This window comes from Trachinotus anak, unplaced genomic scaffold (assembly GCF_046630095.1).
Source record: "Trachinotus anak isolate AG129_WGS33_773 ecotype Australia unplaced genomic scaffold, CSIRO_AGI_Tana_v1 ptg000015l, whole genome shotgun sequence".
Taxonomy (NCBI): Eukaryota; Metazoa; Chordata; class Actinopteri; order Carangiformes; family Carangidae; genus Trachinotus; species Trachinotus anak.
In genome coordinates, this window is record NW_027273866.1 from 14,007,444 (window position 1) to 14,019,660 (window position 12,217).

Consider the following 12,217-nt stretch of genomic DNA (forward strand, 5'->3'; position numbering starts at 1 on the left):
CAATTTCACCCAAAGACAACACGCCTCAGTGTTTTGTTTTCCAACAGATCTAATTTCTTCAGCCCTGAATAAGAAATACTGTGAAAACATCTTGCAGTGGAAAAGTGGCCGGTGAGGAGCAAGACTGTCTTGGCTTCTTGCTGTCAGGCTGACAATCATCTGTAAGCCTCCTTCGCTTTATGTTCCCCATCGTGATTAGCAGTGATTACTAGCCTGTTAGGTTGTTTTAGATCTTGCATGTAATCTGCAGGTCTACAGCGTCTGGAAGCATTTCAGCAGACACACACAAGCCTAGTGTTCAAACCTGGTTTGGAACAGGCACTCAGGAGAGACTGCACAGCCCTCTAAGAAAGACAGGTTTCTTTTCTCATTCTTGGCATAACTGTCCAACTCAAATTAGATGCAACTGGACTTGTGATTGTAGTGGATTAAGCACCAGATACTGTATACATTCTTGACCTTGTATAGTGACGATGACAGGAATTATAAAACACAAGCTGAAAAAGTCAAATAACCCCACCAGAGATAAAATAAACACTGCTCTGAGCTGATAACATACAGTCTGGTCTAAGCATTTCAATGTTGTGAATTAGCTACTGTAATAGCCTAATGTTTGACATGATGTAAACAGAGAAGTATATATTTTTTTTTACAATAAGCCAGAATGACAGTGAAGTAAGTGAACACCCATATGCCCCACAACGCAATTTAGTAAAACAAACAAACAAACAAAGGTTATTGTACATATTTACAATAGGAGCCTTTTTTGTCTCGCACTCATGAGTCACTGCAATGACTCTTGGGAATATGGTAAGAAATACACAACTCAAAACAAATACACAAGCATTCAGACCACAATAGCAACTTGCAATTCTCCTTTCTCAAAACTCAATTGTTCCCAAATGTGAGAAAGAAATTTTATTTTTCACATTCTAAAACTTGTTCATAAGGTCTTTTTCTTGTCTTTTCTCCCTTTGCTCAGTCACTTTCCTATTCATCAGACACTCTCGGGGGTATTTTAGACTTAATGCACTGTCTTCCATAAGGTGGCAAAGCTCCAAGTATGTGTGGTGGTAAATGTTTCACAGAGCAGGGCTGACATCAACTGTTGGAGGACAGACAATGAATGTACTTACATACACAGAATGTACTCTGATATTATTGGGCAGACTCAAATATTTATTTTAGGAACTGGCATTTGTACTTGCCACATCTTGTTTACAATAATAGGGATAAACGTGAATATGACAGCTGAAACGAGCTGATATTAATGGGGTACTGGCCCATGTAAACATCTTACTGGTTGGGTTCAGTCACGTCTTTCTCCTGGTAGTATTAAGAAATCATTTAAAACTCATTTTCTAGACTGTAATCTGTTCTGGAAAAGCTGTTGTCATTTGTAATGGTAACCATTAGAAGCTGTTGAACTCTTGATCACTTCACACAAAATTCAATTGCATATGGTAGTCATCATTAACATGCTGGAAATACTAGGCCCTCTCCCAGTTGTACAGAAAAAGAATAGTAACATTAACTTAGTAGAGGGTGAATACTAGTCACAATGGGTTGTAACGTGACATAAAACTACATAACAGCGTGACACGCTGTGTAAGATGTGTAAACCAATGGCCTTCATTGTGGTTTGAACTTAAAGCTGCATTAATCAACCTCTTTCAGTCAACTTCATTGTTTTTATCGCAGCTTTGCTGTATAGTTCAGTCTCAGTGCTCTCATCAAGCTGCAAAATAAACCCACTGTACACTAAATGCTTGCCACCAAAAACCAGAGAAAATTAGCTACTAGCTAGTGGACATAGTGGAGCCTTTAGCAGCTAATGAGTCAGGTATTTTTCCCAGGAGTTGGTGGAACCCAAAACAGAGCTAAAAGGAAAGTGAATATTAGACTCAGGGTGGGATGATAATGTTGTTCTGTGTTGGCTGCATCTTTAAGAAGGCAACATTTTGCAAACATGTTAGCCATCATAATTTTATAAGGCAATATTTCAGGGTTGTTTTGGAGTGTCTCTCCTAAGCTTTGAAGTGTTTTTAATATGTTCATACTGCCACACGCATGTAAACATATAAAATGTTTCGTCTGCTGGGTGCTACAGTGTAGAGCAGCATTAGTATACTGCTAGGATTTTTATATACGCTACCAGTATTATGAGGAGAAGATTGGGCATTACGATCAAAGTACTCTTACTACTTTTGTTATTACTGGTAGCTGCTTAAAGTTTTCCAATTCTCGCCATCTGTTAAACTTGCTTTTCTAATAGTGTTTCAACTATAATTTATTTCCAACATTGGTATTTAGTGAACAAAAAACATAACACACATCAGATTTTGTTTAACGAACATCTGATTCTTGAGCCAAAATGTTAATGTTTCTAAAAAGTTCTTTACAGTGCAAGGGGATTCATACAGCTAATTCTGTGCAGATAAATTGGACTTTGTGATCACAGTCTAATTCTAATGCATCTGTTTCATTTAATATTGCATGTTCACATACAACATGAACACATACATTTTGAACACTTTTGAACTGGTCTGTTTGTATCAAGCATTATTTGGACTGAATGAATGTAAGCTCCTCTTTAGTGGACTGCCACTGTCTGCATGCTACTATAGGTAACAAGGGACAGGTATGTTTTATTTGCTAACCACTAAATGCTGCAGACTGATCACATGGGGCGATGTGGTAACATGAACATATTCGTTCTTCCAGTGGTGAGCAGGTCTTCTCTTTACAAATATATTCTCATTCTTACCTAGACCTTTTTAGTCACTACGGGAGAAAAACAACACGTACAAACAGATAAAATACCAAACATAGGGAGGAGAAAGTGCAAATATTTTGGCGCTGCTTCATTTTCTTTTCTTGTTTTTCTGTTCATTTTTTTTTTTTTAACTTAGGAACTTCTTAATTTTTCTGCTCCATCTTTCTCTTTCCTGTCAGCAAGCGTACAGATGCCTTCCCTCTGTGCCCTCTGTTCACGTCTCAGCTTCTGGATCCTTCTCTTCTCACACCAGACGACCTACTGGGAACAGAGCGACAGGCAGACGAGGGAGGGAAGGAGAAAGTCAGTTTCAGTGTCCAGGCTGGAGATGTGCTATTGCATGACAGGACAATGGTATCCCTCAACAAGCATAAGCCTTCTTGGACAGACCAACGCAAACTTTAAATAATGTTTGTAACATCTAAAATACATTTTAAGAAATATGATTTTCTTAAAAACTATTATTAGTGGAAAGCAGATCCATCCTCTGTAGCTGATGATGTTCCTCGTCTATTAAAACCATCACCTTTCCTTCACACTTTGCATTTTGCATTTTTATTTGCCTCACTGTTTTCTCTCTCTTTGCTTACATTAAAAGTAACTAGTTGTGAGTAAACACTGTTTCAAGTAACTAGTTAAAATCTTAGCACAGCAACATGGTTTGTGCTTCCAACAGTGTTAGATAGATAAGTAGATTACCTTTGACTTTGTTCTTATTTAACAATACAGTAAAAGAAGATTTAGATTCCTATAGATTGACTGCTACACCACCAAACAGTCCATGTGTACTATCACATGTACTGATGGTATGTTACAACTATATCTCAGCAGCTCTCTGAAGTTGTGTTGTGTTGCCTTCATGCTGAAACTGCATGGGACAGTTGGTGTGCAGCACAAGAGATCGACTGCTCACTCATCAGCCAGCCAGTGGTTGAGGGGCAGGCAGAGGGGGAGAAGGAGAGAGACTGAAAGAAAGAAGGAAAGGCCTGGGAGAAGAAGAGATGGGTAAAGAGCTTAGATTGCTTACAGATGGCTGCGAGAGGGGAGCAGAGGTCCTCCTGAGCACTGTGAGAGTTCAGGTTGTGTGTGTGTGCGTTTGTGTGTTTGTGTGTGTGTGTGTGTGTGTGTGTGTAAGTTTGTATGCACCTCTGTATATTTGTATCTGTTTGTGTGTACGCTTGCATGTGTCAGAGCATGTGGAAATGTGTTTGTGTCTATGTGAATACTATCTCTGTCTTTATAAATCTGCACGTCCCATGTGTGCAAGGTTGTCTTTACAAGTTTGTGTACATGCTGTAGATGTGTGTGTGTGTGTGTGTTTAGACTCTTAACCAGCCTATATGAGAGTGTGTGTGTCTGTGAGAGTGCAGCAGCCTGTGGGGGTGGGGATTTGCAGGTGCAGTCGATGTCGGTGCTGGTTATGTTAGCCATGAAATTGAAGTCCAGCTGATTTCACTACGCTCTCTGGAAGCTTCTGTAGTCTGAGGAAAAACATTTACTCCAGAGTCAAGTATTCTGCTCAAACTTTAAAGCGTCATAATCTCTCCACGGCTCCATAAATCACTGGTTACAATACACATGAGTAAGTCAAGTAGTGAATGTTTTCACCTATACTTTAAGCGCTCAGGATAAAGCTAAGAATAAAATATTACGGCCACCTATTTACTGTGACTGGTTGGATCCAGTGACTACTGTATATGTTCGTTGCAAATACACAACACTGAATCCCCCTGTATCAGCACAGTGCAGAAGAGCTTTCACATTATCTACTGTAAACATAAACATGTAAAATCCTTAAAGGTCAGCTCCAGCATCATCAGTTGGTTTGGCATAAACATATAACTGTCTGAACTTTAACTTTGACATTTTGTGTCAAAGGGTGAATGGATAAAATCTCTTGGGAGTGTTTAATATTGAGAGCATGTAGGGGGCATGGGAATGCTCAACAAACTTAGTCACAATCTGCACATTAGATTTAGACATTTTTCATACACAAGTGGAAGTTTTGGCCTATACTATCTGCGTTATGTTTCTATTTTGTGGTAATCTTGCCACTGCTTGTTGGGATGTCATGCTCTGAACAATATTGTTGGACAGACAGAGAGACCAACTAACATCTATAGGCCCGACCATCAGCTGGTCAATGACATTAGTTTAGGTGAAAATGGGACATAATGAATACAGTTTGGCAACTCTAAAGTTAATGGATTTTTAAGTGAAGGAGCAGCTCATATCAGTAACTGTAGTACCTTGTATATTCAGTGTGATTTAGATGTCATAACCCTGGCAACATTAGTGACAGGTTTCACCTGTTGGGCTATGCAGTGCCACAGTATTTCCTGATGCCTCTTTCCAGTGAAGTAATGCTGGTCCTCTCTTTAGCTCAGATAAATGTCTCTGTTGTAAGGAGCCGGGCTACAGTGGTGCTGATGAATCGGCTTTGCAATTACCAGGCTCCAGAGCAGCGAATGGTCCTCTCCCCCCTTTTCACCCAGTCACTGAGGACACTGTCTGTGCCATTAACAACACAAAGCTCCCCAGCCTCTCCCTGGACACCTTGGCCCCACTTGTGATAAAGAGCTGAAAGCAGATCCTGTCTAGAAGTGAATCGCCTCGACTCACCTGGGACTGGCCAATGAAGAGCCTTGGCTCAGGAGCTGGGAATCATGGTATACCTGTGTATACCTGTACATGGTGGCAGCTGGGGGAAAAGGACAAGGCTAACGATACACAGACTTGAGTTTACTGTTAGCTTTGTAGAGCAGCCCATGAAATAAGGATTTCTGTAGCAAACTCATCACCAAAATTACAGGTAGTGATGGTGAGCAAAGCAATGCTTATCTAACTGTCGCCATCCTCTCTGTTGACCTCTGTTACCTTTAACAGTACAGTGTGTCGAGCTGATGTCACAGTAATTAAAACACAAGTGGTGTGGGTAATTGCTGCTGGCTCTGAGAGGACAGGGCTCTGGGCTCTCTAATGGCCCTGCAGCCCTGGTGCCAGGCCTGCCTCATAATGCCCTCCTTTCATTCCTGCCTAATGACAGACACAGCCAGGACAAACAGGAGAAGAGAGGAGAGCAGGAAAGGAGACGAGGGAGGACGAGCCGAGAGGAGTTTGACATAAAACAGCAGACAGGACACAAAAAGCGTAACGCCATCTGCACATGTGACTGTTTTTGTCAACGTCAGCCTCACCTACAGTTTCAAATGGTCTTTGTCGGGTGAAATAAGCTTATATTCAATATTCCTTATATTCCCTCTGAGTCATTGGTCCTTAATGATGTCAGATTGCTATTTATATGTTCATAAACTCACCATTACACTGGCTCATGGAGATATGCTGTATGCTCATGTTACTACCCTTAAACCACTGGACGCCATTTACCCCAGTGCCCTTTGAGTCACTTCAAGAAAGCTCACCACTGTGAGATATATGAAAATACTGGATGTTCATCTGTGACATCTAAGAAGCAGCATATATGTGTTTGATTTGTGAGGCCTTTCTGTCTAAGTTGCTGATACATTTTACAACCTCGGTTGAGTTCAGAGTGAACAAACATGACACCAGATCCCTGGATCAGTTACTCATACCAAGTAACCTGGGGTAGACTGGTCTCTGGTACTGTGTACCTCACTACTGGAAACAACTGCAACACAGCTTTAGGTCTCACTCCTCATTCCTCCGAGAGATTATAAACTAATGTTTACTGATGTGTTTCATAAGACTTAACTGTCTTGTGATGCAGTATCTACTATGTAAATTGTTCACAAGTCCTGTAAAAAGATCTTGATCTCAATGAGACATCATGAATAAATGAAGCTTAACTAACTTTGTAACTGTTTATTTTAATTTTTATTTATTTATTTATTATTTTTAAGGGTAGCCAACAGTTCTATCATCCAGGCTACAAGAGCACTGTCCATTATTGTTCATAATGAACCTCTATATAAAGGAATGGCTTTTAGTCCCTGTAAATGTGAATGCTGCAACTGCATAACAACATAAACTGTTTCCTACAGGAAACACGAGGCACCTGGTTATGAAATACACAACTACTTATACTCAACAACAGCTGATGTCTTCTGCAACATAAACCCTTTGTCTAAGAAGGGTTCATGTTACCTCTTTAGGCTCATAATAGATCCTCTAATATCTTATTATTGTGCGTGCCCATGTTCCGTGTGTTTTTGTGCATGTGAGCAATTTATACATGCACACCCACATGTGTTTGTACTTATTCAAAAGTGTGTTTACGCCTCTCTAAATAAAATTAAGACTTCTGAAAAGAGCAACATGAACCTGCTGCCAAAGCCCAGTGCAGGAAGTTTAACAGTGAAACATTTTTGTATTTTTCTCATCGCAGTGAACGAGACAAAATCCACATGAACTACCAGACCTGCTGCTCAGCCACGACCTCTCTGTGAGAAGGCTTTACAGAGAAAATCACTGCCCTGGGCTCCTGCTACATATCTCATCTATAATGAGATTTCCAGTCTCTTCACAGGATGGATGCCACCCTCTCCAGCACTTCAAAACTCACACAAGGTATTCAGATGTTTTCCTTTGCTGTTTCCAACGTGTCGGGAGTGAGGAGCCTCATACAGATGAGCTCCACACTGCCCCACATGCTCACTATCCTTCACTAAGAGCACGTACTGTAAACTGTAAATATGTCCAACAACACTCCGGCGACGATCCAAAGCCGCGACAGAGCATGATAAGATTTAATGCCTGGCAAAGGCAGCTTGACTTAAAGGGATCCAGGCCATTAAGGATCAGCTAAGCATACCTGAACACAATGGCCGTCTATCTTTGTCAAGGCAGAACGCTGCCATATGTTCTCACAGACTCCTGCTCCTTTCTCGCAGGCTTTCTGTCTCTCTCTTTCTCTTTTTACATAGCTCACTTTGTCCACAGTCATCACTAGCTCAGAGTGCCTGAGTGGCAGTATAAGAAGCCATATAAAGCTGTCAGGCCATTTAACTCAAGCTCTTAAGCATGAAGGTGAGAGATTCAGTGACTACAGGGAAAACAACCGGCCGAGGCTCCTTCTCTGCTCCTCCAATACCGGAGCTGTTTATCCTGGCAACTGTGCCCAGGGTCCGAGAGGCCTGACGTTATGCCCGCTCTGAGCCACTGTTCTCCAGACACAGCGGAGCAGCGCCAGGGTAAACACATGACCTCAGTGCTTTGTGGCGCTGAACCAGCTGAGTGGCCAGAGTCAATAGCATCAGTGGGACCAATAATGGCTCGATGGGGGGAATCAGATCAAAAAAAAAAAAAAAAAGATCAGGATGAGAAGGAGACAGACTGAAAAAGAGGGAGACAGACAAAATAGTATGATAACCTCTTTGTAACATCTGTTGGCTCTTAATAATTTCAGACTTGCTCAACCAATATCTTGTTGTCCAAGTCAAAGTAGGAAAAAGGCAAAGATGGCACAGAAGTTAAGAGCTGAAATGATTAATTTATTTTTTACTGACAGAAAATGAATCAGCAACAATTTTGATTGTTTGAATTGATCATTGAAATGTTTCAGTAATTTTACAAGCAAACATTCTCTGATATCAGCTTCTCAAATGTGAGTATTTGCTGCTTTTCTTTGTCAAACACGATGATTAACTAAATATCTTTGAGTTTGGGACTGTTGGTCAGATAAATTAAAAACTGATCTGATAACACCTTGGACCTTAACAATTTTTGGGCATTTTTCACTGTTTTCCGATAACATGTCATTTAAGAGTCGGCTTTATGGTCATAATGTCACTCACTGGAGACAAAGTCTGACTCATACTGGGCCACAATCTGAAATATCCGCAGAGCAGCTGACATGAACACACACACCACACACTTCACAAAGCGCCTGCATACAGGTATCCCAGAAACAGAACTCAAACTGAAGTGTTCAGCACAAATCACTCAAAGCTTTGCATGTAAACCAAATGCTGCTGTGCCGAACGGCTGGAACTGCTCCAGACGAACACATTTCACCAAAGTGCAGGTTAATGGATTACACAGTAAGCCAACTACAGCACTCAAAGCCAGAGGCGGGTTAGTGGAAGCGTATTAGTTTGCCTTACTGAACAAATTTGTCCCTTGCCTTGTCCCTTGGCTGCCACTTGTTGTTGAGCTACCTGCAAAAGAGAAAAAGCAAAAATGGTTAAATGTGATGGAGGCAGATGTTTTGTTGCTTAAGTCACTAAAGAAATTATTATAGTAGGTTTAGAGTGACTATATCAGAGTGTTTCATTAATTAAACACTTATAACTGGACATTTTTCTGCTTGAATTTAAAGTTAACCCTGTCATTTATATGTTTAATGTGCTTCATGACTTCTGGCATTTTTCAAACCAGTTTAAAACCTTATTTCAAAACCTGTCAGTAAGAACATCCTTTCTCTCTGCTGGATGAAATGTGGATTGTAGCTGGCAGCAGCCTCTCACTGTAAGCTCCTTTGACAGTTGTTACTGATCTATATTAGGGCCAGTCTGTAAACTCATGATGAGTAGTTACAGTTTTCCGGTCCAGACGGTGTCTAGGATCCACGACTACATTAGTCTTGTCTAAATATTCATCAGTGAGTGCTGAGTGGAGCAGTGCACCTTATTTAGACTGCCAACACATCTGTTTGTCACATGCACCACACTTACTTCACCCTCTTCTCTAAATGTCTGACTGTGACTGACTTTATTTAAAACCTTGACATGATGAAGATATTAGTCAAATCTAATGTGGGAGTAAATGGAAATGTCATCATAACACAAACAAGGACCACTTTTATTCTCATACATCCTAAATTTGGCATTTGTAATTATAGTATTAAAACCTCTCCACTGGTTTAAGCTTTACCAGATCTGAACCATCAGAAGGCTCTTTTAACTCATTTAACTGTAGAAAATGAGTGATGTGTCTGTACAGTAACTAGCTGTTGAAGGAGTCTCTATGTCCCAATTTTCCCAGCTGGCCTGAGGTTCATACCAGGGTCAACCAACCAACCAACCCACAGCCATTCCCCAGCTTCCCTCTTCCTCTCTTACCCTCCTTGCTGACGCCCAGACAGCCTTTCAGCTCCTGCAGAGAAATGGCCCTGTCCTTATTCAGGTCACAGTAGTCGATGAACTTGCGGGAGCATTTCTTGGGTTTGGCTTTCTTCTTCAGGTACTTCTTGAAAGGTTTAAGTTCCTTCTTGTTTATGTCGTGGCTGCCGTTGTTATCCAACTGGGCAAAGTACCAGTGCACCACCCGCTCCTCTAAAGTGTGACTGGGGTCAGGCTCAACAAACCTGGTGAAGGTCAGAGGAACAAATAGGAGAAAAAAACGTGGATGTGACAAACCCATAATAATTGAGATAAAGGGAAGTGGGAAAAATCTCAAAAAAGGCAGTAATACCTATTTAACTGTTAATCATAACAACAATATTGAATACAGACCAGGCCAGAATAAACTGGGAATACAGAGGAGATAAATACAGTAAAGATAACATGTTGAGATGGGCTGATACACATTTCTTTATCCTGTGTAACACACTAGTATTTGATACATGATCACATCAATTCTCAATCAAAAAGAATGGACCATTGTGGTTATAATAATGAAATGAAATCGCAACATCCTTGAAACTGGCAACTTGTTTTATCGCAGTTCAGCTTGCATTAGAATTATTTAACATCAAATTTCTGTGTTGCTTTGCAGAAAGAATTCTCTTTTTCAGGCAATAACTCAGCCGGCTCAATCTACATTGACATCTTCCATGATATAGACAGCTGTACTCCAAAGCACCTTTCAGTCCCATCTGTGTATATGGTTCTAACATTGATGGAAAGCGAACACTAAAGCCTGTCAGTGTCTGTGCCAAAATCTGTGCATTGCATGTCAGAGAAAAAATATTAGCATGCAATTTGAGAAAAACCAGAAGAGGTGGAAGTTTTCCACGAAAAATCAGTCATGAGGTATCTTACTCACGTACAGTACAGTAGACTCCTGAGTCTGCTGGGGTACGTGACACCACTTACCTCCCACCACCAGAGGGGGCTGGTGAGTTTATGGCTTGCACCATGTCTGTGGTGAGGGCATCTAACAAGCTTGTAATGAATTCCACTTTTTTCCCCTCTGGGCAGCCTGGCACAAATCAGAGACAAAAATACACCAGAATTACCTTCCACAACTAATTTGAGTCATTATGGCACAGTGAAGCTCAAGAGCCTCTAAAGCGTCGGCTCCAGTGAACCAGTATGACAGATGTCAAACAGAGAACGGCTGTTACACAGTAAAAAGAAGAATGCAAGGCTTAGTGACAAACCAGGTGTATCTGTTAAATGGCCTGCGTTCACAATTACTGATGAATCATTATGGATACATTTTCAGCAGAGGTGAAATACATAGTTTGGCTGTTTTGTAAGACTTGAGAAAAACAGAGCTGAGGCACATGGCGAGAGGTGGAACAGAAGTGTGTGGTGATGAGAGAGCTTTGTTGAGCAGTGCAGACCTGTTAACTTTTATGACACAATTTTGAACACCTTGGGTAGCTCTTTTTAATTGCCCAGATGTATGGTTTTAATAGCACGCTAAACCAGTGCAAATTTTTCCCTCCTAATTGTGTCTCTTAAAGAGAAACTTCAAACACAGCTGCATAGTAAACTAATCTTCTCATTCTGTCTTTTTTTTCAGTCTCTCCCTCTTTCTCAAGCTTTCTGAGTCAATCCCCTCCTCCTCTTCCTCTCAGCGTTTGTGGCCTCCTTGTCCTCTGCTCTGTTCACTTCTTTTCATTCCCTTTGTGCTGGCTCAGGACGTTCTGTGGGAGGTGGTCCGCTGCCCTGCCAGGTGAATCCAATTAGCATTTCGTACGACATGACAAGCTCGGAGAAGCACTGCCTTGCTGTGCCTTAATCCAAGTGTTAAATTGGGGTGTTATGAAGCGCAAACCGTTGTGTTGTATGGAGTCTATGTGGCAAGATGTCAAGGGCACAGTGTGGTGCAGGGCCACTGGCAGTGTCAACAGGCTCTGGGCCACTGAGATTTGATCTGAAGACTTAAAAACACATTAAAGCGTCAACAAATGAGTTAAAAATACACACATCTTATCAGGGGTAGACGGAGGGTTCACAGTAACTAAGCATTTCCCATTGTGCCTATATTGAGATCCCCAATCACTAGTTACCCACTTATTTGACTAGTAAACCCTTAAAACTAAGCAATAATCACCTGCAGCACCTTGTCACAGTTTGCATGTCCGTAAACTATGTGTAGTTCAAAGAAAAAGAGATGGGAGCCTCAGGATTTGCTTATATTTCCAAACTAAACTCTGGAAGTTCAGACTTTTCCACCTACAGTAAGTGAGGAATAAAAAAGAATTGACATTTTGCTCAACAGCAGTGAGTCAGACATCTGCCCAGAAAAAGCTGGTTTACCAGTATTAGATCTTTTGTCTCTTTGGTATAA

General features: G+C 41.0%; 1 protein-coding gene across 12 annotated transcripts in view; it reads right to left on the reverse strand.

The window, feature by feature from the left end:
* Positions 1–1,158: 1,158 nt before the first annotated feature.
* The window catches only part of smoc1 (SPARC related modular calcium binding 1), a 49,591-nt gene continuing 38,532 nt past the window's right edge, over positions 1,159–12,217 (reverse strand). For 4 of the 12 annotated variants that reach the window (XM_071498450.1, XM_071498448.1, XM_071498443.1 and 1 more), the window contains 4 exons: positions 10,792–10,897; positions 9,817–10,061; positions 8,880–8,913; positions 1,159–3,037 (listed from right to left, as the gene is read on the reverse strand). In XM_071498450.1, coding sequence (XP_071354551.1) covers positions 2,998–3,037; positions 8,880–8,913; positions 9,817–10,061; positions 10,792–10,897 — 425 coding nt within the window. In that variant the 3' untranslated portion in view covers positions 1,159–2,997. Of the gene's footprint in view, positions 3,038–8,859; positions 8,914–9,816; positions 10,062–10,791; positions 10,898–12,217 lie in introns of all 12 variants that reach the window. The other 8 variants (XM_071498451.1, XM_071498444.1, XM_071498440.1 and 5 more) reach the window with 3 other exon arrangements.